Raw genomic sequence first — 26518 nt, forward strand, 5'->3', positions numbered from 1 at the left:
TGTAGGTTGAAAGGGTATAATTTTCCCTATCTCCCCCCCCCCCCCCTCATTTCCCTACAATTTGGATGCCTAGAAAGCAAGCATTACTGTAAGTTAGCATTTGCCTTTCAACCATATTTTAGTCTACTCTTGTCTGTGCTAAAACACCTTTTCTGAAATGGAGTCTGAAAAACACTCCCTAGAGCGGTGCTTTTTTCAGGGGAGGAAGAGGGGATGCACAAAGCTCTCAGGAGCCTACATGGATGTTACAGTCACAGCTACAACCACCTGCCCGCTGCCCTGGCCTTACAGCCACACTGCCAGGGTCCCCCAGCTCCCAGCGTTGTGCCGTGTCCTTTGGGAGGGCTTTTTAGAGCACTGCACTGAAGGGCTAAGGAAACAGGTTCAGCACATGGAATCACTTTACCAGTTTAAAATCCCAAAAGCTTTCCTAGAGATAGCCACACAACATGGAAGAAAGCTGACGAGAAGTCTACTGCGGGAAAGAAATACTAATAATTTTTAGAAAGCCCTTCTGAATATGAGTACAAAAGTTGAAATAACCACTTTACATCCTATCAGTATTAAACTTCATTGTTTTATTTTCTAATCTAAGCCAAATGAGAAACGTGTACAAAAATATAGAGTACTTTATAGAGTGCATCTGTCAACATCATGAAAATCTTTCATATAGTCAGAGACTTGCAGAGCTTTGCATAGTCTAAATTTTAAGCAGTTCTTATGTACTGACTTTTATGTACAAAAGGTGAGTCCTAACACCTTACACGTCTGCATTCATAGCATTCTTGAAAGGGCACTGTACATTTTACACAGATTTTGGAAGACCATAAGCCTTTTCTTCTGCTTGCAGCCAAAAATCAACAGAAGTAACCAGGTACCACTGACTGATTCCCTCCCAACAATATTACAGCTACAGTACTTGTGGATGCTATCATTCCAAAGGGAACAAATATCACATATATGGAGCCCAGCCCATATACATCTGGCAGAGCAGGTTGTCATCACTTGCTTCTTGAATGAGGTAATGAACATGCCCTTCAATAGATAAAGGTAATCCTTTGATTCTGTTTCTAGTCTTAATGACACCTTGCAGTCGTTGTTCTATATCAAGGACATGGGTTTTGGCCTGGAAAGAAGAAGAAAAAAATTGGTACTATTCATGAACTTCCACCTCTCAAAATAAAACCAGTATTTCTTAGGATGTGTTTGAAATTGTATTATAATTTAACACAAAATCCAGATGCCTGTACCAGCTACATTAAAAACAAAGGCTACTCACTTTTAAAAACAATTCTCTAGTATGGATATATTATTGGCCAAGCTATAACTTTTGCCTTACATTTTTACAGTTAAAAGTTACCAAAGGAGACTGAAAGAGCTATATAAATATATCTGAGAATTGTTAGAAAGCTTATTGCACACAATTAATTTCAAATAAATGCAGCATTTTCCTAGCCTTGTTCCTGGACTTCTGGATAAAATTTAAGTCTGGAAAATTTAGATCAAAATTTGAGCATCTCAAAATGAGCTGTTCCAAGGCCCACTGGAGTTGCTAGTTCATACCAATTACACTCACACATTTTCTTTTAAAGCTCAAGCATATCGTTGGCACTTCTCCAGAAAAAGCAGTTAACATATACAATTATGTGGGCGGTCTTGTAAAAGAAAATATTTGTAAAAGAATGTAGACATAGCTGGTTATAAACTGTTTGAAGACCAAGAGATTTTCTGTGCTGAAATAGAACAGGTAAGTTCTTTGTTGTCATACAGTTTCAGTGATGTAGTTTTTCCTTATCTTAACTGTGTTTGTTAGTGCTCCCTAAGTATTGTCTGCTATTACACATATATTTTCATTAAACAGTCCTTAAAAAAAACCCCAAAAATAGAAAGGAACAAGTCAGAAATTTTGCACTGAGGGAAGATATTAAAATTAAGCTATACTTTGGATGAATAATACAGTCTTCAGCAGCAGCTAATAAAGAAACAGTATGAAATCTTAATTTTAATCACATAATTCTCTATATGTACCAGGGCATATATTTATTCAATAATAAACATCCATTCAGGAAAAGTATGAATATACACATGGAAAGGACTCCAGATGTTACCATCACTGTAAATCTGGAGGACTCTGCAAGTGAGGGGTAACAAGATGCATCACTGCTGCTGATATTTTCCTTGATTTAGTAACACCAACAAGAGAATGACAGGCTTTTTTGTTTGGTTCTTTAACAGATAAATTACATTTTTCATCAGTTAAAAAAAAATCTCCTCATGGATAAAAATTATGAACAGAAAGATAACAAAGAACAAATAGAGAAATTTTTAAATGGAAGAAAAAAAAAATATGACGTTTCCATTAGGAAGTATGTAATTCGTAACAATAATGGACATTCCACATTTGAATACCTTAGGTTGTGCTTGTTTTAAACTCACCTTTTCATTGACAACTTCTCCAGTTTCATTCACCTGGGCTTTTGTATTCCCTTTAACAGGTTTACTCCATTCCACAAGAGGATCATGGAGAAAAGTCTTTAAGACACTAAATAAATAAAAAATTTAGAAAAGGATATGATACATAAATACATTTAATTTTCAAAACATAAACACTTTCAGGAGCCTGTAGTTAGTACTGAATATTTATACAGCTTTATATTTAGCTCCATGTCATGGTGAGAGTGAGCTGCAGGATAGGCATATGCTCCAGCAGTTTCTGTTTCACACGTTTAAACTACAGACAGCTTTGGGGAGTTTGTAGCAGAAGTAGTTGCCATACCTCATCAGAGGCTCCCTCTGATCACGCATCAGCCTCAGGGTGACTTCACAGGCTCTTCGGAAGAGCCCTTCTGTTCCCATGGGACCCATCCCATTAACCATGTTGTGAGTGAGGCGGAAAGGAACAATTTCCGGAACTTCAAAAGTTTCTCCCTTTACATTGAGAAAAAAAGGTATGCCCTAAGTGTTTTAAGCATTATTAAAGAGTAACATTTGCATTGGTTTTAAGTTTTTTCCTCCATCTTTGTCAGTGGCTGTTTCCTAGCTGGCAAGACATGTTTGCTCAGCTCACAGTCCTACTCAGATAAGGGGAAATTACAAAGAGTAAAAGATAACACTGTCCAAATAACCTCTTTCCCCCTGTTTTAACACACTAACACAGGGTATAAAATTTTGTTCTTAAATACATATTTATGCTCTGTAGTCTCATTGCAAAAATGCTAACTTTTCTTTTATAATATGCAAGTTAGCTTAAAAACATTTTTTTAAACTGTTATATAGGACAATTTAGACTTACTAAAAAGAAACCAGAAGAAATAACCTAACAATATTTCTACCTCACTTATCAGAATTAAAAAGGCCACATGTCCCACACCAAAAACATCTTTTGACTGGAACACCAAAACTCCAAATCCCAATCTGGCCCCAATTTCTGCTGTTTATTTTACAGAACTGTTGGAATTTTTGTGCTGAATTTGTGTGAGAGAGAACAAGAAATTCTCCACAGCAGCAAAATTCTGAATGTAGCAATTAATTTTGTTTGGAGGGTGATAGTGGAGAGAGGAGAGTCACAAAATAGAAACAATCTAAAATTTGGGCTGTTTCGGTGTATCGACATCAGGTCATCTGATACTAGCTAAATCAAAAAGGTGGTTTTAATTGAATGCAGCACACAGTACAATCACATCCTCTTTATGTATCCCAGGCTTTTTTGGGATATAAATACAAGACAAAGTGAGACAAAGCACACAATAGATATATTAAAGTAAAATGGAAATAAGTAATGGAAAAGAAATTTATAACTTACATGCATATAAGACAGTAGAAATTTATAACTTATATACATATAATATACAGAGCACATTCAGCAAGTGGCATTTCTCACCTTATTGAACAGGCAGTTGAAATCCACATGCACACACTCCCCAGTGAAAGAGTCAAACAAGATGTTCTCCCCGTGGCGGTCTCCCAGCCCCAGGATGTAGCCCACCATGGACATGACGGCAACAGAGCGGCAGTAGGCTGACCTGCTGTTGTACCTGTGGAGATACAGCAGGCAGAGCTGAGGCTCTGTTTGCCTCACCTGTCCTCATCCTGTGCTCCCATTAATTCTTAGGGAATACACAAAGTAGATGCTCTTGAGCTGACCTAACCCCAGTCACTCACCATGAAGTAGGGTCAGGAAATGTTCTAAGAAACCATTCATGAAAGAGAGGAGGATGACGAGGCAGAAGGACCTCTTTGAACATTTTCAGCTTTTCAGGCAAAGGTGCTGACTTTGGAAGCATGTGCTGCCGCAGTTCTTTCCCAGTCATGTAGATACCTGCAACAGACTTCCTCAGTTAGGCAGAAGAAATCCCCAAATACAAATGTACTATATGTACATTTGTATTATATGTACTTATATGTACTATTAAAATATGGTAATTTAAAGAAAATAAATTTCTCCATAAAGTAGAAATAAATGATCAAATGAAAAATAATCTATAAACCATGTTGGTTTCCCCCAAACTTTTATTGCACTGATCAGAAAGCTGCTTTTTTAACACTAAATTCAAAAGAAATCAGATCTTTTCTCTGGAAAGCTGCTGTATTCCTAACCTTGACTCAATTGTATATTATTTTAATTATCTCACATAAATGTAACAGAAATGAAAAATAAAAAATAAAATCTAAAGAAAATGTTCACAGTATTTTTTATTATTCAGAGCTGCACCTATATACCGATGCTGCTGAAACAATTTACATCACTATATGGAGGAAAGTATTAAGATGCCTGTGATATCAGTTCTTGTAAGAGACTTGTTCATTGCAAGCACCAACTCTCTTCCATTTAAGAGCAAAAGTCTACCACACATATGAATAATAATACATTGCTGACAGATAAAAATACATGTGACTACAGCTTCCTAGAATTTAGCCTGACTCTTGCCATTTGTTTCATTTACTTAATAAGATACAAGCTCTTCAAAAATATCTAAAATCTTTTACTATATTCCAACATATTTCTTTACCTCTCTCCTTATAAAGTTTTATCAGGATATTTCTTAGACCAGCAGTGTTATTCACCCACTCAATTATGCCACACTCATCATTTAATGGAATCACTGCGTAGGTGCGGATATGGAGCTCTCGCCTACGGGACTCTGCATCTTTTCTTAAGCACTATTCACAAAAGGAAAATGAGATTAACACAGAACAAAGATAGGATCAAAATGGATCTATAGCATTTACATTCTATCTATAACTACCTTCTAATCACACCATCTAGAATTTACAAATCTAAGCTTCACAGTCTGCAGAAGGTCAAATGAAAGCAAAATGTGCATCTGTTCTCCAAAGTAAACTTTAAAAAAGACGATTTTGCAATAAAATAGTCAAATTGTATAACTTGTACATGGTTTAAATCCCTTAAAAGAAATATTTGTAATAAATACTTCAGTGTTTCAGAGATGGTGTCATTTGCTTTAACCTCACAGAAAACATGGTACCTTAACCTTAAAGACATTGCTGAAAAGCAAAATAGAACTAAAATAAGAGGTATGGCAATACTTCAGTATGAAAAAATTAATTTATCTATGTTTTATAAAATATATTAGAAATTACTAAATAGGAAATATGAAGCATGACAGCAGAAAGTCTGCAGATATTTATTTATCATAAACAATCTGTCCTGTCTGTTTTTTGCTGGAATAAGGAATTGTTTTGGCAGAATATTGTAATTTGTTATTGTTTTCACAAGCCTGTAAGAAGTCATACATTATCAATTGCTATTGTTTTCTTGCTAAAGCTAAATTGGCTTTTTTTGCTAGATAGCTCAGTGTTCTGTCCTGGTCAATAAGTATAATGCACCTGATTGTCTCATTCATCAAACCTTATTAATAAGGGAGTTGAATTCCATGAGCCGACAGTCTTTTCTCAGATCATCTTTTGGCTTGCACATCATAATGTAAGATTTCCCATCTGAACCTTTCAAGGTGATCTTTTTTGGCTTTTGAAGTGAGGCAAGAATTTCCACCTAAAGAAAAATGAACTTTACTAACATCTGTATCAGATTATCCAAAATAAGTGTAATTTTAATAAACCACTGCAACCAACTGTGCTAGCACTTCCACAGTGCCACAGCCCAGTAACTCAGACCAGAACTTTATCTGAGTGCCAAAGGGCCACACCTGCCTCAGGCTGCTGTGACAGAATCCACTCAGTTGCCACAGAAGTAATTATGGAATTTCCTACTTCCTCCTCCCATTTCTAGAGAACATAGATGTATTTGCAGCTATATTTGTTTAACATGGAGTGAAAAGGTAGGTGACAACTAGAGCCTTACCACATCATCAAAGCCTGCAATGTAGGCCCAGCAGCCAGGAAAAGGGTCATGGTTAGCATGGGTACCAGGAATTGAAGGAAGAGTTGGTATCATTACAGATTGTAAGGGAATGAGAATTTCACTGAATGTGGGCTCTTCTACTAATCTTTTCAGTGTTTTGAAATGAATATTCATGCTTAATGTTGAGTTGTTTCCATCAACCTTGAAAAAAAAGGATGACCAAAGTCAGAAATAACCTTCAAAGTTAACAAACAGTTAAAATAACACTGCCCTTTCACATTAACTAATAAATAGGCTAGAATAATAAATGCTGATTGTAATAAGAAGAACAGCAAGCTACATTTCAAATTAAATAATCAAGAAGCAAATATATCTGGCTGATATGACAGACTTATTTTTCACTTTGAATATAAATACAGAATAATGAAATATTTCATTTATTCTACCTTTATTATCAAGTTGATTTGTTCATAAAAGCACATCCACCCTATTTTTACAGTAAAACTCTGAAAATTAATGGGCATGAATGATATGTGAAAGTACAAAACAATGTAAACTCCATGCACTGTTAAACAAGCCATTATGTACTGAAAGTTTTTACAGTTTGCTCAATTTAGGTTTCTGCTAAATTGCAGTATCATTATAAATATATAATAATTAGTACTGATATATAATTATTCATATAATAAATTATTAATAATATAATTAATATTATGAATTGGCTAATGAAAGCAGTCAGAAGCAGCTTTGCATGAGATTCTTGAATAATCCTACAACATGCACTCGTTTGTTTATTTTTGTAAGTACCGGTTTGTTGCAGAGTTCCAACAGCTTGTCTGTAAGGCGTGTGGCATCTCCAATAAATTTTGCTAAAGAGTCCTTCATGTGAATAGCTCTGTTTAGAATTTCCTTACATCTATTGACTCGCATAGGGTAAGAGGACTGAAAAAAAAGGAAAGTTAAAATTTATTAAACAAAGAGTTGAAGAATCCTCCCCAGTAATTAATAGTCTTATTGCTTACCATATTTAATATCTGGAGAAGGATGTGCTTTAATTGAAAAGCTGAAGTGGTACTGTTGGGGAGTGTGTGGGGGTTACTTCTGAAACCATTCTTGGGAGTCCCACAATATAAAGGCCAATATTCAAGAATATGTCAGTGTATCCTGAATGTTATTTCACCAGCCTCAAGCAGCACACTTCTCAGTCTGCTTTGGAATGACCTTACTGCTAAGCAATTACTTGTACATCTACCTACTAAGTTGATTCTTTGATTATAGGACACAGGACTGAAAGTAATATAACACAATTAGTAAATGCAACATCTGTTGCCCATAACTACAGAATTTGTCAGCTATTTGTTACTCAAATTTCCTTTCCTAATACACCATGCAAGTTTGGATGCATATTAGCATTCCAATTTGGAACATTTAAAAGGTAATATCTGAATTAAGACTGCAATAAAATAATTTGCAGTGATGACATTGATATCTGCTTCTGCAACACTGTATCACAACAAATGAGACTCTCAAATCCTTCTTATCAGCTTAGAATAAAATGGGTTATTTACATTTCTGAGAAAAACAAGTGTAGCTATACATATCAAGGTACCTTGGACACCGCAGTCATCATCCACATTGCTTGCTGTGGATAGGCTAAAAACACCTTAGCAACAATCACCATCAGAACTGCAAAGACTTCATCATGAGAATGGCAGATTCGAGAGATGAGCTGAGAAAAGGCTGTCAGGAACTGGTAAGGTGCCAGGTGATTTGTGTGCTCTGTAATCACCTTGTTTATTTTAGCCAGATCATTTTTCATTTGAACACGTTCTGAACGACCTGCTGAAAAATGAAAAGACCATATTCCTGGTTCTCCTCACTGGAAATGTAAAGTCATTTAAATCAAGGCTATAGAATAATATTTTGTTGTCAATTTCATAAGCCAAAAAAAATTGAAGGCAACAAAAAAGCTCCAACTGTAAAGTTCTTCTTAACACAGCATACAGTGACTGAATGCATATGCCATTTAACTAAGCAGAATACCATGCAATTAAATCTCCTTAAAATGACTTCTTTAAAATGATATGGTAGGGATAGAATAGACTAAAAACACTCCATGTATTTGCCTGATAAAAGGATTCCAATGTTCTTTAGTGGAGAGAAAATGAAGAAAGTCTTTCCATGGGACGAAATTAGCACATCTGCTCCTATCTTCCTATCTCCACCCCTGTCCCTGAGCTTGAGTTTCACATCAGCACCTCAGAGTGCAGGATCTGATGGGCCTGCAGCCAAACAGTTGACCTAAGTGTGTAGAATGAGGACAAGATCAAGGAGCACAACTGTCTGCTTCACTCCGGACCTGCAAGCAATGTTTGCAATTTTCATTTGTACCAAAATCTCCCACCAAAGTACATCTGTGGTGTTAGTTTCTCACGCCTTCATGCTGCTGCCTACAAGATTTTTTCTCCCTACATTTCAGTAAAAAGAGGTGGAACATTTCAGTAAAACTCCTTGAAAGACTGGAACCAAAACAAACTGAAAAAAAAGCCCCAAGGCCTAACACTACTGTAGCAAGTGCATACAAAACAATTACTCATCACTCATGAGGCACCTTAAAAATGGTGACAACGGGCATGCAAGGATTTTCCCTGTATCTAATGCCTTCAGTTACCCAAGGAACAATGTTGTCTCACAAAATACTTTAAAAATTCTGGAAGATTTAATTTAAGTAATTAATACTCTCCTGCATATTAACATCCTGTATTTTACAAGAATAGTAGTACTTTCTTGTTTCCATATAACCTCTAGGCAATAAAGCTAAATGAAGAACTGTAAATATACTTCACTGTTCTTTCAATCATCTATTCAAAAGAATTACATGGAAACTATGTACTGGGAAAAAATGTTCTACCTTTATCACATTCATATGCCTTTGCTCCAAAGTCCAGCCATAAAGACAGCATTCTTGGCATTGACTGATAAATGAATTGGTTTCCATACTGGAGAGACCTGTGATTAAATGTTTAAATCAAAGAATGATATATATTAGAAGTAATACAAATTTTACATTCTCATTCGTTTAATGTTCCATTCTAACTTCAGAAATGGAATATTTCTATACTAAATACTTTCTATACTAATACTTTCTATACTAAATATTTTCTACTTCTAACTTTATGTCAGCATTTTAATGCATCTGCAACAGTCAAAAAATATACTAAGAGTTTGTTTTTATTAGTCAAAACCACAGATTAAATAATTAATTGTCTGACAAAAGACACGATTGGTTAGTCAGAAGTAAAATTAATTATGTATGAAAACAAAAAGGAAGCATGTAACATTTTGTTTACAACAGAGCATAAAAATTAGAGTCAGTCTGAATTGGTGAAAGATAATATATTCCTACAGAAATGGGTTTTTTTCCCAGTATAATTGCCATCCTTTTACAAAAAGTAAGCAAAGTTCCCCTCTAACCTCCCAAAGTGATGAACTATGTATCTAATTAGGTCTCCTTGTTTTTCCATCTTGTTGTCAGTTACCATCGGCATTAATTTATCATAGTATTTTGCAAGATAAAAATGTCCATCTTCCCATTCTGGTAAGAAAACTGTAACATCCTGCAACATCAAAATGAGATAATTACTTCTGAGAGGATGGTAACTTAAAAATAAAATATAAAAAAAATTCTCAAGAAACAATCTCATGTTATGTTGTGCAGAGTACATGCAAAAAATTATTAATTGTTAACCCTGTAACTCCAAAAATTCTAATTTTGCCTCAAGACAATTGCTTCTACAAACCAGAAGTCTGTTTTTAAAATACTTTTTCCTTTTGGAGAGACACAATTCAAGACAGAATGATAAGGGATTCCTGAACTAGGAAAGATCATACTTTAATTAAAATCAGGTTCCTGATCCTAATAACTCAGTACTGAGTTTCTTAGAGCTTTTTGTAAAGTGAAACAGCATGATGTTAACACCTGGATTTGGTCATCTTTCTGACTTTAATGAATCTATGATTCTATATCTTTCACATTTCTGTTTTCCTTCTAAATCAGGATGTTTAAAAGAAAAAAAATTGTGTGACATGTATTAGAAAAGAAATAATTGGTGAGAGGCACATCTCTTATCTAATAACACTGGCTTCTTTCCTGTGCCAATACTTAGCAGAGAGTACTGAGTGTCAGTGTTTTTATGGAATCCACTGAAATGTCATTTGTTTACATTATTTCAACCTTCATAAGATTTGATATATTTACATTTTTCTCTAAATGACTTTTACAGAAGTATGTTATTTAGTAAGACAGAAGTAACTATTAATAGTATCAAATTCCAAAACTTGGACAGGAGACATAGGAAGCATAAACATCTGCATCTCCTACTGTTTTAGAAGGCAATATTAATCAATGCCAAAAAGTATTTCACAGGCATCACAAGACGAAGCATGCAGTGCTGTGTTGTTCAAGAAGATCATACCAGTTGTCCTTTTTCCTAGTTCTTCATAGACTGGAAGCACATTTAAATCACAGTTTTAAGTCACTACCAGAGAGAGTAGTGCAATGCATCACCAGGTCAACTGTGTGTATTTGGAGTAGTCCACCTTTTAGTAAGGAATTCTAATCTGCGCAAGCATGAGAATAAAGCCATGCTTCTGTAACTTGTTTATTTAAAAAGAATTAATGAACTGCTATGAACTGTAGTCTCCCCTGTACTGATGTGTTACCTTAAACCTAGTTAAGATAAGTGTATCTTCACAAGAGCTGCTTCCCTCCTACAATGGATGCGCTGTTTAATCCCATTTATGTTATCCTTGGTTGACACCATCAGGAGCAGAACAATAAGCAGAACAATAGCTTAATTAAGGAATACATTATTATTCAAAGCTCCTGCCTTGTTAACAGTAGTATTCCAGATTACCTTATACTTTTTCATGACTGCATTGCTTTCAAAGTTAGCAGTTTCTTCCATAAATCTGCCCACTAGCAGCATTGCCCGACCATGGATAAGCTGATTTTTACTATTGCAGGGTGCTTTATTTTCAGGGAAGCATAATTCAACCCCCTTCTGGAGAACAATTAGTGCTTCATGAACTTCACCCTAAGGGAAAGACAGAAAACATTTTCTATACTTTTAATAAAAGAGATACAAAACTTCCCTCTTAGAGTTGTTATTAAGGCAAAGCTATATCCCCAGATGTGTTCTAGGCCATTCTGGCTGTGGTAACTGAATATTACTAACTTCAAATGCTTCTTGTATTCTTTGTTATCTCAGCATTGCTGTGCCTTTAGGCCTTAGGTACCACAGTAATTTCTCTTGTGTTTGCTGCCTACTGCTATTAGTTAAAAGGAAACAAATTAAGAAGAGGTCTACTATAAAGATAATATAAATTTGCCTGGGCTGCACTGACAGAGACAGGTAATCCACCAGTGTCGCCCTGATTCTTGAGTTTTCTAAAGCCTTCTGAGTTTACATTCTATTGGGAAACTTTCCCACACAGTTTCTGTAAATAACGTGTTGTTTTGCATTCCTTCATGGGGGTGGAGAGACTTGATGTACTAGTAGTTTGTCCAATGTCTTTGGAGAGGTGGCCCATTCACTCTCCAATCCACTGTCACCTTTAGAAAAGTATAAAAGTTAGAGTCAGAAAATAAACTTTCTCTTTTACCTTGCAAAGTAGCAAGTAGTTCGCATTGTGCTTTTTCGTGTCCTATAGCGACACACCAGTTTTATACAAAGGTGCCAAGAAGGTCAGATACAGAACAGGGCTGACCAGCACCTGGAGGATCAGCTGCAATGTGTTGATAGACCCAGCTGACATATCTTGTTTTATATATCTTGTGTGCCATTTTATCTTGAAGAAAATTTAAAATATTATTTTCTTGCATGTAGGAATTGAAATTCCATTTTTGTTTTCCTTACCTTGGACCAGAGCCACTTTGCTCTTTCTACATAAAGTTCTGAGAGCGTTGATTCCCCAGCATTCAGCAGAGCATTATAGGCAGTCTGGTGATGCCCAGCTTTCCTTGCAACTCTAGCACTCTGGAGCCAGCACTGTCCAACAAGCTCGCTGTAATCCTGGCTGCAGGGACATTTTCACAGAAAATGGAACATTTCTATTTTGAATGCTATTTTAAAATATGAAGTAAAAATCACAATGTGTTGAAACACAAGTTGAATTTCTCAAGAAGTTACATACTAAACAATGATAATTTAAAACTGTTTTAATACATTTGTTTCACCCTTTTTTCCATTTAGGACTAGAAATAAATACACTTTGTCCCTGTTTCTTGCTTCTCTTTCCTTTAGACACTGCTTCTCCTTCTTATTTTGAAAATACATAATACTGGTGGACTACTTTTATCTAGAACAAATTCCCAGAGTTTTATCTTCTCTCTACTAACATATATATGAAAACCCAGAGTATCACTGAGAATACAACACAGACAAGAAACAGTTATGTCCTCACCTTTTACTGAGACTAAGCAAAGCCCTTCTCAGTGCTAAAATGGGTTCTTTTGCTCTGTAAGAGTTTTGGGTCATTTCAATACGAGCGCACCAGTTGAGGGAATCTCTACTGTGGTCACCATCTGGTTGCTGAAACATTGGCCCAATACTGTGTTCCAACTCACACAGCATATGCAACCTGTGTTAGCAAAATAAAGGCAGAAAATTGGTGATAATTGATTACCGTTTGACATACATACAAATTTTACAAATTTTTTGCGTTTTTCTTTCTAAAATTTGGCCCTGTAAATAATGTCCCCCAGTAGCATTTATTCTAAAAAGCAAAAATGCAACAAAACCAAGCACACAAAATCCAGGATTTACAAAATGATTTGTTTTTTTCTCAAAATTCCTTTGCCAAGCTGCTGAAGAAAGAGACAATGTAGATCACTCAGAGAGGAAGTCAACCTTTAGAAGGAGTATTTCTATCCATTACTTTCAGCAGCAATTATTCAGAAAGTCTTACATTTTCAACAAATCCCATTTAAAAAGCAATATACTTTTACTTAAAAGTGAAGTTATTCCATTTATTTTAAAATACCGTTACTGTTCATATCTGTCACTGTAAAGATGGAAAGCTGAGTGGTTGTAAATGCCCCAGTTCTCACTGGCAGAGAGAAGTGGGTACAAATGTAGTGGGTACATCTGAAAGAGAAAAAGTGATCCTTGAAAGGCTTCCAAGTAGCCTGGATCAGCGGCTAGAGGAAACTACTTTGAAACACTTCTTTCTCAATACCCAAACTTCATTTCCCAAACAACACTGCAGAAATTACCAACAGAAAATAGAACTAAGAAGTAACTAAAACATGCACTTCAACTGACTTCAGCCAATATCTTGCCATAAGGATGCATTTACAGTGCAGAGGAAGTATTAAGTCTATTCAAAAAGGCTACTTTTTAGTCTACTGCAGCCAAATTAGAAGTTTATTAATAAAGAAAAGAGATGGGGTTTAATTCTTACTGCTCTTTCTTGATTAAAAAGGGAGCACTTTTCAGCCTCCATACAGATCAAAAGCAATGCTCTCAAGTTAATGGCTTTACTGGCTTATTTGTACTACTTCAAGCATGGAATTAAATTGCTGGTTTTTATTACCTGATGTTTACATTTGCTTGCTAGCTGATTTGGAGAGACCATACCACATAGTTTTATTGTGAATTTTTTCCATGGAGGATAAATATAAATTCCTAATTAATCAAAGGTTTTCACTTGGATGAATATAAAAAAAAAGGTGACAAAAAATGTACCATTTACTGTAGAAATGCAAAATTCTTGCTGCTGCATACATGATTTCTGATTTTAAAAATAGTGCCATGAAAATGAGAAACCTGATAATGTGTTCATATCCTCGCTGATAGGATCCTCTTTCAAAGCTTGCTGCTGAAAGGGGCACAATCTGTTCTGCTCGAACAACCTTGAGTGTCTCATAAAAAGCTGCTTCATTTTTCTTCTTGGCTGATAATAATAAATGTCCCAGTCTGACACTCCAAGTCGTGGACTTCACATCTTTGGGGAGAAAAAGAAGACTGCTTCTTTAAGCAGCTTAACCTGAATGTGCTAATCTGTCTTAACATACTACTGGAAAAATAACTTTTTCTCAAAACTAAGTAACTGCATGTTACTAACACTGTATAATTCAACTCCACAATCCACCCAGCCAAACAGACTCAAAAGATACACACACTCGGAACTGCTGCTCAAAGACTATACAGGTTACAATTAAATTCAGTTACAAAATCCAGAACACAGTCCGAACCAACCTTCCTACCAGTGAAATCCAAATCAAATGACAATAGTACCCCTTGATTCAAGATGATTAAACTAAGACATATAATTGTTCAGAAATGCAATGAAGTATTAATACTTTTATGTAATGATAACTTACCTGAAGCCAAATAATTTTCCAGTAAATCCCACTGTGATAGTTTCCAGGCTGCTTCCACTCTGTAAGTGTTCAACTCAGAAATCCATTCAGACCTATTAAAAGAAAACAAAAGCAATACAATTTTGTGCTGTCTCCTCTCAGTATGTTAATCCTACATTACATTAGCAAGTGTTCTTTACATAAAACTTCTCTTACTTGAAAAGAGGCAAGATAAGCTTGCTTCTAAAGAAAGTCAGTAAAACCAAAGGACATACATTGATAACAAGTAAGATCTGTACAACATGATCCCACAAATGCAACCTCCAAATAATGTATTTAACTTCTGTGGTACACATCAAAAACTACCAGCTTTTAATCCATCTACCTATTTGGCTAAAGAATACCAATGGAATCAGTGACATGGGAAACAATGCAAAAATCCTACCCGAGAAATTAAAGCACATACCAGCACTGCTCACAGTGCTGACAAGAACTACGAAAATTTCTGGACATCCTGAAATAAATAATTTACAGATAAAGAACTCAAAGTTTTCTAGCTCCACCCTGTTAATTTAATTATGTTTAATAAGCCTCAGATGTTTGATAATGAGCAGAAATGGCTACTGAGGCAGAGATTTATACCAGAGCTTCATATTATTCAAATGAACTGTGTATTAGATGCTTACAGTACCTGTTTGCAAGCACTCCATTGACCTGAGTTATTACAGCAGATAACTGACCGAGGCCTAACATGGACTTCACTGCACCATGATAATGAATGATCTAGAAAGAGGAAAAGAAACCAAAACAACAAATGAAAACCCCACATACACATTAATGAAACTCATGGTAAATCGGAAGAAAGAAATATGCTCATTTGGGTGCATTTTAGAATACAAAAATGCATAACTAATTGCACCATAAGATAAATGAACATTCAAAAAATCCAGTTAAATATTTGTTTCAGTTCATAAGCTACCTTCAACAGCAATAATTATTTAGCAACTGGCACAATAAACACTTAGATTCCTATTTTACTTAAATATTCTGAAGACCTTTTTTTGCCTTACTCATCTGTGAGCCAATAAGATTAAAAATAATAATTATATGTATTAAAAAAGAAAAAAAGAAGTTTTTTATTTACCTGATCAGGTTCCAGTTGAATAGCCCTATCATAGCAGGCTGTTGCATCTCTTAACAAGCCAATACTTTCATGTTCAAGGATCTGTTCTTTAAGAGATGGCTCTGCTTTCCGAATGGCGCTCACTCCAGCCACTCCATCTGGCTCGTGCATAGCAGCATACAATTTCTGTATCCAAACAGAATTGGATGTGGCCATCAAAAACAAGAAGTTATTTTAAAGATAACCTGCAGAATTGCAGAACTTCTTGAACATGGAGCACACACTACTCTGTAGGATTAACTGGCAATAAATTTTCATTGAAGATGTCAGTTTTGCAAGGTTCCTGACAAAGTTGAGCCCTACTTCTCCTTAGTAGACAGTAATATTTATGATCTCATATTATTACACATGAAGTTACCTTAAACCATCTGTATGAAGAGCAAAATAAATATTATTACATGCTAGCATAAAGATGATTACTTTTGGCGAAAAAGCAACATACTAAGTTTTTTTAAATTTGAAGTGCCACTGAGGAATATAAACCATAGGGAATCACAAACAGGATCATCCACAAGTTAAAATATTTCTTGAAAAGAATTTCTGTAATTTGCAACACCTTTAGCATTGGCTCTTTTTCTACTTTAGAATAAGCCACTTAGAATTTTTTCAAATGTACTTGGCTTTTTTGGTTTTGTTATTATAGTTGACTATATTTTCTGGAAAAAGGCACAGAGCCAACTTCAAAGCAATAAATGTTATCAACAAACACACATTTAATTTTTTTCAGGAATTTACAGTATTTTATTATACAATAGAAATCTACTCATTCCTTTTCATATAAGAAGCATGCCAAGCAAGAGAAAGTACTAAATATTGATGACTGAAACACTTGTATTTAACAAGTGCCCAAACACTACAGATGACCGAACACTTGTATTTAACAAGTGCCCAAATAAATCTTTTCTTCCCATCACAAAGAAGAATTTGAGCAACCTTTATTTATCATACACATTTTCATCTTAAAATAAAAAACAAAAACCAAAAAGAACTTCAGAACCTGAAGAAATCCAAGATGCTCCTGAATATTTTGTTTCTTCTCTGTTATAAATGATTCAAAGTGCATCACAGCCCTGGTGTAAGCCTTGGAACGAAAGGAGGCTACAGCCAGTGTATCCTGGGGAATGAGGTCTAGAAAACGTGTCACATTTTGATATTCTCCATAGTCCTCACTTGATGCTGTTGAAAAAAGGACAAAATAAAAAGTTTGTCAATTGAGGTTTCATTTATAAGTATTACCTTATGCATAAAAATTCAATTAATTCATTTAACAATATTGTGAGATAACTATACTAATTACAGAATATGGTTTCCTCTTCTGTCAATAATAATTCATTTAAAACAATTCTGGTGAACTTTCTACATCTTGCAGGACAGCACAGAATATTATATATTATATTATATATGTAATATAATATTATATTCAGTTAAATGGAATGTTTAGAAAACTATCAAGAAATTAACATTACATTGTTCAAATTTTAAATGTGTATTTCTTGCAACAGGCATTCAGAACAACCCACCTGGGGTAGAAGGAATGGAAATTACAATATGACATTAAGAAATCATAAAAGGGATTACATATTATACTAATACTGCATTTGTAAATGGTCACAATGTGAAGCTGCAAACATAAATAAAATTCTTCTTTGAATAATGTCAATGCCATTTAAAATAAAATAAGCATCCCTCACTTTTTAGATCACTTCTGTCTCTGCTAGATTTGCCAGCATTTTTCTCAGCAATGAGTGTTTGAAACTTGTGTCTCGCCCACTGAGTGAGATGATCCAGCATGGAGAACACTGTCTGTGTGCTCAGCTGGCTCAGATCAGATGCGCTGTCCTCAAGTCTCCTGCTGGACTGGTCATCGTGTTTCAGAACTGCCATAATCTCCATGTAAACCTACACAAACGCAAAGATAAAATGTCATACCTGCAGCAAAATAGCAAGAAACAGCAATTAACACCAAAATCAATCTAAAATACTAGATATTTTAAGTGTCTATTTTAATAATTTGGAGATTATTTTAATGATCTTGTCTCACAGCCTCAAAATGAAGAAATGGCAAACAAAGCAGCAGCTGTTGTCAAGGGATTTCATACAGGGAGAAAGTCTTGAGGTTCCAAGACACAAAAATGCTACTGCATCTCTTATACAAATACAATACTTCAAGATTTGGTAAGAATAAAGTTATCTACTGGATACAAGATTACAGATCTACTTTTTTGCTTCTATTTAAATAAATGCGATGACAAGATATCTGCTTCTGTTTGTTTTAGTTTATAAAATATGAGTTAACATAAATAACAGATGCTTATTGGGGATTACTTGCCCACAGAGGAAAAATCATCACACGCCTTTGTACACCCACAATATTTAAACACAAATATTTTAGCTGTGAAATTTCAAATTAATGGAGCATAAGTTATACTTTTCAGTATCTTCTAATTCCTTGGTTTCACCCAGGACATGCTTACAAAGAGTCCTTGCAAATTTGCATCTCTCTGTACATTTATGTGCTGCTCCCAGTAAAAATGGCAGCACTTGGACAAATGCACTGACAGCTCAAGAAAACTGAAGGAAAGCAGGATGACTTCTCCCCCTGCCCTGCTTTGCTACAATACATCTACAAATCCTGCTCCCCATGAATCTGGCAGCTGAATAGTTTATCCACTGAAACTATAATTGCATGCAAAGGAGAGGAAAAAATTATGAGTCTGAATTCTTGGAATTATATAAGTTCAATTTACTGGCTGTTTTTGTTGCACACTTCCTCTTTGTACCACTCCAGCTGTTGATGTTACTGCAGTCATAATTAAATACATAATATCTCATCCTAGGCCCAGCTGATGGAAATCCGCAGAAAAGTAGTTCCAACACAAACTTTTATGAGTATATTCAAAACCCTGTCAGAAAATTTATATTATTACTTCTATTATTAATACACAAAAAGGAGTTTAACACCTGAACAATTTATTCATGTAGGCCTACAGAGCTGAGCAGCTCTTATGAAGAACAGCTCCTGACCATTTCTGTGAAAAATACTACCCATCTCACACATCTCACCTCTTGCTGATCCTCTTGACTGCATCCCAACAAAACATACACAAGGATGTGTGGAAGCAGATAAATTGTCACTTTATAGTCATTTTTCATCATAATACTGCAGCAATCAAAAACTTTCCTGGCAAGATCATGTCGCACCTACAGAAAAATATTATTTCCAGGAAGAGCATCATTACAAAAGTACAAATATATGAACAATCAATAGATTTCCTTTTGTTGATGAACACAAATTCTAGTCCATCAAATAACTTTAAGATATCTGTCTCCTACAGAAGGTTCACCAGACTTAAATCTGCAACAGGGATACCAGATGGCAGCTGCTATTACATGTAGCAAGTGCTGATAGCAAAAAGACAGGTAAGCACTGCTTACATTGCCACTTCTCCATGTGATTTACACCATTGTGAACTTGCACTGGCCAGAGAAAAAAACTTAAGGCTGAGAGTCTGCCACTAAACTCAGCCTCTCTTCTGCCCTTAAAAGCCTGCAGAAAGTAGGATATTATGAAGACATTCAATTCTACTCTGTCTGAAAGAGGACAGTGTCATTAGTAAGCTATTGTAATTCAATTAACTTCTTACAGTGGCTGATTTGGAAGTGACATTTTCAGTGGGTCACTTAGATATTGGAAAGGGAAAAGAAAAAGAAGATACAAATATTTTTTATGTACTGGGACTATGAACCTGCAGGGAAATCTTTCCAAAACTTAGAAGGTAAATCCAGAAGCATTTCAGACACTTTTCACAGGCATTTGTCCTTGCACCCAGTTTCACAAGAGTGAAAATACAAGTTTCCTTGATTTTTAGCTTTGACACTGCCTGTGAAGCCCCACCAGGAAGCAGTGCTGGGGAAGGGGGAGTGCAGCACCCTGCTGAAGAAGCAGGAAAGTCCTGTAAGAGGCCTGTAGCAAACAGACATATTCTCCCCATCCATCCCTGACCTGCAGAAATGGAAATGAGGCTCTTGCAAAGAGCCTTAAAGAAAGATTTATTTTCTTACCTTTGTTATAAGATAACCTGCCCAAGTTGCTGACCATTCTGCAAAATTATCACCTAATTTGCTTAAGTAAATTGGCTTCTTCACCTTACACCAGTTTACAGCCTTCTGATAACTCTTGTACCTGTAATTTTGAAATATCCATTTAATAAAACTAACTTTTCATTTAATATAGTAAAAAATAGCACACTGTTAGTTATGAATTTTTCTCACTGGAGCAATATTAAGTTTTGTCTTCTGAAACTTTAAAAGTAGAATTAAAACCCCCACTTTCAGTAGTCAACATCTTTTATTCTAGAGCTTCTTAAAATTAAATATGAAATAAAAATTCTTATAACTTGTTAGGTTGTTTGTAAGTATATCTTAAAGTGTTATTTGTAATCAGTTTTAAGAAATTAAGTTTGATAAATATTTGAGTACTATGTTCTTGACAGGAAAAACTCAGAGCACACATGAAAGCCGAGAAAGGCCAAAATGTATGTTTTCTAAAAAGGTAAATGTTATCACAGGTGAGCATGACTGTCTTCATGAGGAAATAGAAGGGAAACATTGATTATTTCAAGTTAAGACACCAACATAATTTGAAGTTTCATTTTGTTGAAGTAATGAAAAAAATAATGTGAAGAAAAAGTCAAATGAAAACTCAGTGAGCTCCTTCTACTTCTATAGAAGGTAGGAATAATAGGATCCTAGTAGATTTGAGTGGAGGGGAAAGAAAAACAAAAGTTTCAAAACATCATATAAGTCAATGCTCTAAGGACAAACAGGCAGACCTGGGCAAAGTATGAGCTCTGAGTTTTGCTTGTTTGATTTAGAGAGAATTACATTCAAGTAAGTAATAATTCAGCTTGTAGTAGAAAGACCTTATTTCAGTTTTGTATATATACATATCACTCTTCTCAGAAGAGCGAGAGTCACAAAACCATATATGGTTAATATTAGCCTGGAGAGAAAACCAAACAGATGTGTTATGAAAAGCCATTCCTTAAACTGTCATATACCGTGTGTTTAAGTGAGGTTCCAAGATCTCCTGCACGTGCTCAGGAAACCTCCTCCAAAGCCTGGAGCCAGGGCAGTCAGTGTTTGTCTCTCTACAGTCATAGATGGACAGTAACTCCTGAAAAGGCATGGTTGCATCAACAAGTTAGCCCTGAGAACTTTCATAACCACAGTACAAAACCTCGTGCATATAACCAAAACCCAGTGTGTATGGTATGATCTTTCCAATCTGAATGATTCTATGGTAAGTAATGGGACAGAAGTTATGGAATGCTTAATTCAGAAATCATAACTAAAAAACTGTTATCCAGCACTGTTAATCCCCTGTTACCAGGCAAGTTTTGATTTCAACTACTGATTCCCCAGATTCTCCAGCTGGTGTTTGGACCACATTATCTTGCATTCTTCACATCTGCCAATAAAGCAGGACCAGAATTTAGTCTGATTCCTCCTTGTGCAGGGAGTGCACAATCTTGTGCAGATGCTAATAAAATTTTTATCCTGCTGACTACATAGGGCCATCTATTTTCTCCTGGACTAAAGAACTATCCTGAAGTTTTCACAAAGATATTAAACAGCAAAAACAGCAAGAAGAAAAAAGAAACCCCCATCCGTTAAATAAAACCATCACAAAAGACTAGAGCCTGAAAATAAGAGTAGGCTCCCTTTCACTTATTTCTTAAAAGTGTAAGCAGAAACCATCATAGGAATACTGCTTTTCATTTCTGCCTGTGCAACCTGAACTAATTCTAAGTCACTCTCAGGATTACTCCTTAATCCCTGTGTATGGGCTGCTAGTTACCTCTAAAACATCAGATGTCTCCTAAAATATTGTGACACAAAAGCAAACAGATCTATCTTGTTTGATAACTACCCAGAATACTAAGTGTACTTTCCAATTGAAACCTGTTACAGAATGAAGTTTCAAATACTTAAACATATGCTTCAAAATGAAAATTTGTATTGCATAGTTCTAAATCCAATGTTACAGAAAATAATCTGTGAAATAAAAGTAGGATCTAAACACATATCTTGCCTGAATTGCATACGCTGCAGAATCCTGAGCACGAACATTGTCAGCATAAGCAAGGAAAGCTCTGGTCAATTCCATTAACAATCCATAGGCAAAATTTGGATCTTCCACTCCAGCCTTAATCACAAACATAATGTCAGTTTTACTAAAACAGAGTAATAGTTATATTTTTAAATAATCACTTGGAAGTGTAACTCTAAATTGTTTTAGGGGAGACAGCAAGTCCAGATTTTCAAAGGGTCTAGAGAGAAGAGGTTCCCTCCTCCCAAGGACTTTTAGAAGACCCCTAATGCTAAACAAAATACTACTGCAATGCTTCTTACCACAAATGTAAAGTGTTTTCCTTGAGTTTCACTTGTTGAAAAATCGAGCCTGCCAGGATCTATGGCTCCCAGTTCACCTAAACATTCTCCACAGAGCAGTCGTGCCTGGGAATTTGCATCCTGGCAGCCGATGAGAAGCACCGTTACCAGCTGGGAGATGACTGGCTCCACAGTTTCACTGTCTGTGACATACTTGATCAACTTCTCCTAGGAAGATGAATAATCAAGATGAGTTATTCTACAACAATATTTGTAAATTATCTTGGAAATCTTCAGTCAGTAACTCACTTCCGATTTCATTTAGCCATGAGTTCAGGTTGTAACCACAGTCCAATTGCACTAATCTGCTTCTCACCCTAGGAAGGACTAAACAAAAGTGTGAGGGATTTGGGCATCAGTTAATAATGCTGTCATGGCCAATATTTCATTATCATGCACCTCTCTACTAACTTCGTTTCCCTTCTCTGTCTTACCTCTTTTCTGTGTTATCTTTTTGACTTACTTATCTCTCTTCTTATGTGTTCCAATACTTCCTCCCCATTTCTCTCATGCAACTGTAGTCATACCTTCTAGGTTTGCTGCCATTGCTATTCTTACTATTTGCCATTTCTTGGACATTTCATCACTCTCAAGTCCTACAAAGCCTAGGTTTCAAGTCCTTTGATCAATGCCCATCACTTTAATTGGGCATTATTTCTTTTTTTGCTTTGGCCCAGCTTTTATTCCTCAGTTTCACATTTAGTCCAAATACAGAAAAAAATCAAGATGTTTGTCATTGTTATGCTTAATAAAAACTAAAACCACAACCAACATAACAGAGCAAATAATTCCACAAAGTGTGGAACTAATTAAGTTTGATTTGCCTCAATTATTTTGCTAGACCTCTAACTCAGCAAGACATGGCAAAACTTTGCTGACCTGAGCTGCAAGAATTACTGGTTGCCCAGGAGCACACACAATTATTGTTTGTTCTTTTAGCTGGATGCTTTTCTTTTTTTAATTTTTGGCTAAAGAGCATCTCATAATCTTATAATTACTAAGGGTAAAGATTTATTACTTTTTCTAATGGGTCACATACACCCTTTGGGCTAATAACCACACAGAATTGTAAAGCAGTGTCTTCAGCTTGTACATGGCTATAATTTTTTTTTTTAATATGATAAATGGATTCCAATTTTTGAGGGTAGAAGATAGAGAAGGAAGAGGAAAAAAAAGGTCTAATGTGGTCCAAGGACATCTTAATTCTTTATTATATTACACACACACGCTTGCTTTTATGTATGAGGCTCCTGATGCAAAAGCCATACATGCCCTAAACAGACAATAAGCCCACATAATAAATTGCTGAAATGGACTTCTTAGATACATCTTTCCTCAGAGTTGAAAAGAAAAAGTACACTAGCCTTGCTAAATCAGCATCACAAAGGTTTGAAGGATTTGAAAGTGTACCTACACAGAGGTGTCATGAAAAATAATCTATTTTCCCCATTATATAAAGAAGCAGCTTAACAAGCTGAAGAGAATAACTCAGTTCAAATGAACACCCTGTAACAACAAGGATAGACTTTTGGTCCAGATGCTAATTTGATTTATTTTTAGTTCTACTGGAGGAGGTTTTCATACCTGGTTTCTATACAAAGTTTCTTTCAGGCTGGTAAGTGCATGAATGCGAACATCCACATTCTCGTGCTGAATAGCTTTCATAGACAGCTGCAGGGCTGTCTGCAAGTCTGTGCTTTTGGAGGATTCCTGAGCATGACATAAGACAAGTTAAGTATAACAGGAAAATGACAGAAAGTATAACAGGAATATGACTGAACAGCATCTCAAAGAACACAAGCAAGAATACATGGAAACAACTGCCTTTTTGCTTACATTTTTGCCTATATCTATATACCATTGTCTTCTTGCCTATTTTTAAAAAAGTTTTACTCAAAAATGTGCTATATTTTACTTTTGGGTAAATATAATGATGGTGTAAATAAAAATTATAAAATCAGAAGAAAACGCTTTGCTTAAAGTCTGTCTAAAATCAAATTAATTCCTACTTTTGTTGTATCACTCCCACAAAATAATTGCTGCTTCCCATCTATTACCTAATCAATCTGAAGACAGGAAAATGAAATGGACCATAGAGTACTCCTAAGAAGAGACAAACTTTGCCCCATGTAAAGACAATATGGCCATAGCTAAAACTGTTCACTTCTCACTCTAAAATCTGTCACAAAAGATAAAAAAAGTCAGGGTTCAGGAAGATGCTACAGAAACAAGAATGCTGAACATGAGTATACTTCATTCCTAAACAAGAATCAGAACATGCTTCAAACTATGCCTGTGATACACAAAACCTATTTTGTGTACCAAGGCAGATGAATATATTTCCACTTAACAATACACTTTACATGCTTTCCTCAGTTGTCATGAATTCATTTTATGCAATAAAGCCATGCAAATAAATAAAAGAATCTGTACCTTTCTGTATTCCTGAAGGACAACCTGAACTTCTTTTAGTTCAGGAAGGTCAGGTAGAAAATATATTTCATGTAGAAAGTCTCGTACTGCGTCCCTGATAGTTATCAAAAAATATTGCAAAGAATATGGCAAACATTAGTTGAATCAAAAAAAAAACCCTAAAACCCCATCAAAATAAAGCAATTATGAAATCTCTTTCAATATTGCTACTATGGCCTTCTACAAGAGCCTTATTATTCCTATTACTACCTCTTATTGTGAAAACTGTTGGTATGATACAATGCAAGAAAAATGAAAAACCATCAAAAGTAATCAAGGTATTAGTTTCAACATTCCTAAAAAAAACCCTTTTAAGCTACAAAATGTAAGATGAAAAAGAATTATGACTCAACCTTATCTTCACAAAGGTTAAGTCATGACAATTAAAGTATTTTGTATTAAACTTTGATTTTATTTTCAGTTGGTGTGACCATTTGAATGGAATGTATGAAACCTTACTCAACATAATAATCTGTGCACTTCACAATTATACCTCTATTTATTGAAGAAAATAAAGAACTCATTTCCTTCCCATTTCCAATTCTGTACACTTCTCTTTAGCTTAGAGCAAATGTTAGCAATCGTCATTATTCTGTAGAGGGAAGTAATTTTCCATATCAGCACAATAAGCACACTGAAGAAAACCTGGCAGGCTTCAGTGTCCAAATGGGTTGTAACTTGACCACAGCATCATATATATTTATAAGGGCAATATAAAAACCCCTTTTCAGATGAGGCTATCACTTGTTACATTTCAAGAACTCAATACAATTCAGAGAAGGGACAAATTTATAGAACAACAACTATTTAGCAGAAAACAAGTTTTCTCCTCTCAATGTTGGATGACTTGAACTTAGAGCTATCCCCATTCCTGTTGCAAGATTTAAACCATATAACTGAAAATACTTTGTGCAGTACCTGTTCTCCACTATGAGGAAGTGGAATATTGCTGTGGTTTCCTTGGGTTGGATATGTATGAGGGGCAATAACACTACTATCACATGGCTGAGCAAGGAGCCAAGGTAGGAATGGTCCAGACTTCGAACAAAGCAATCCCAGGCTCTAAACAAGAAAAGGCAACAAAAAAATATAATCGATTATTTTCTCTGCAGGAAACATTTCAGGTGAGTCATAAGAAGCACTTTAAACTATTTCAGCACTGTGGTTTAGATTACTGTCCAGAACAAAACCAAACAGTATATTAAAGGACAGAAATAGCAGGGACGTCACTGTTTGGGTACACCATCAGTTCACCTGCAACACAGTTCTGGGAAGTCATCCTTGTATCTCAGAGCTGTTCTCAGTGTGGTCATCATCTTCACTCTGACAGAACTGATGTGTTTGGGACCCATGAGTGTCATTAAAGACCTCAGGCTGTTTAAAGCCTAGACAGATGAAAGTAATTTTAGTGTATTAGATACTCAGGAAAACATGTAAGAGTTACATTTTCTATTAAAATCAGGCTTAAAAATCATACCCTAAGACATCAAAATTAGTTTGATGTTTTAATAAAGAATTTGGGTTTAGGGAAAAAAGGGGGTGAATCTCTAATGATAAGATTGTCATACAACCCTACATTATCTAGGCTGTTGACAGATCATGAGGGAAAAACTGTGGACACCAAGGAGTTAATGATTACAGATGTCTATTATAAGACATGATTAACTATATATCCTGAGCTGAAAAGAGAAGGCTTAGGAAAAATAGAGGAAATACACAAACT

At 35.4% G+C, this 26518-nt stretch overlaps 1 protein-coding gene across 2 annotated transcripts in view; it reads right to left on the bottom strand.

The window, feature by feature from the left end:
* Positions 1–557: 557 nt before the first annotated feature.
* The window catches only part of ATR (ATR checkpoint kinase), a 39446-nt gene continuing 13485 nt past the window's right edge, over positions 558–26518 (bottom strand). Inside the window, exons 18-47 of one of the 2 annotated variants that reach the window (XM_030280000.4) lie at positions 26050–26180; positions 25714–25857; positions 24757–24850; positions 23908–24033; positions 22285–22491; positions 21965–22078; positions 20931–21046; positions 19933–20053; positions 18934–19071; positions 17562–17769; positions 16868–17046; positions 15832–15996; positions 15379–15470; positions 14709–14800; positions 14152–14329; positions 12788–12964; positions 12241–12400; positions 11239–11418; positions 9797–9939; positions 9234–9331; positions 7932–8161; positions 7130–7264; positions 6323–6523; positions 5870–6013; positions 5010–5160; positions 4162–4318; positions 3881–4034; positions 2777–2928; positions 2437–2542; positions 558–1126 (exon numbers count right to left, since the gene is read on the bottom strand). In XM_030280000.4, coding sequence (XP_030135860.4) covers positions 953–1126; positions 2437–2542; positions 2777–2928; positions 3881–4034; positions 4162–4318; positions 5010–5160; positions 5870–6013; positions 6323–6523; positions 7130–7264; positions 7932–8161; positions 9234–9331; positions 9797–9939; positions 11239–11418; positions 12241–12400; positions 12788–12964; positions 14152–14329; positions 14709–14800; positions 15379–15470; positions 15832–15996; positions 16868–17046; positions 17562–17769; positions 18934–19071; positions 19933–20053; positions 20931–21046; positions 21965–22078; positions 22285–22491; positions 23908–24033; positions 24757–24850; positions 25714–25857; positions 26050–26180 — 4467 coding nt within the window. In that variant the 3' untranslated portion in view covers positions 558–952. Of the gene's footprint in view, positions 1127–2436; positions 2543–2776; positions 2929–3880; positions 4035–4161; positions 4319–5009; positions 5161–5869; positions 6014–6322; positions 6524–7129; positions 7265–7931; positions 8165–9233; positions 9332–9796; positions 9940–11238; positions 11419–12240; positions 12401–12787; positions 12965–14151; positions 14330–14708; positions 14801–15378; positions 15471–15831; positions 15997–16867; positions 17047–17561; positions 17770–18933; positions 19072–19932; positions 20054–20930; positions 21047–21964; positions 22079–22284; positions 22492–23907; positions 24034–24756; positions 24851–25713; positions 25858–26049; positions 26181–26518 lie in introns of both variants that reach the window. The other variant, XM_030279999.4, reaches the window with a different exon arrangement.

The sequence above is a fragment of the Taeniopygia guttata genome, chromosome 9 (assembly GCF_048771995.1).
Source record: "Taeniopygia guttata chromosome 9, bTaeGut7.mat, whole genome shotgun sequence".
Classification (NCBI taxonomy): domain Eukaryota; kingdom Metazoa; phylum Chordata; class Aves; order Passeriformes; family Estrildidae; genus Taeniopygia; species Taeniopygia guttata.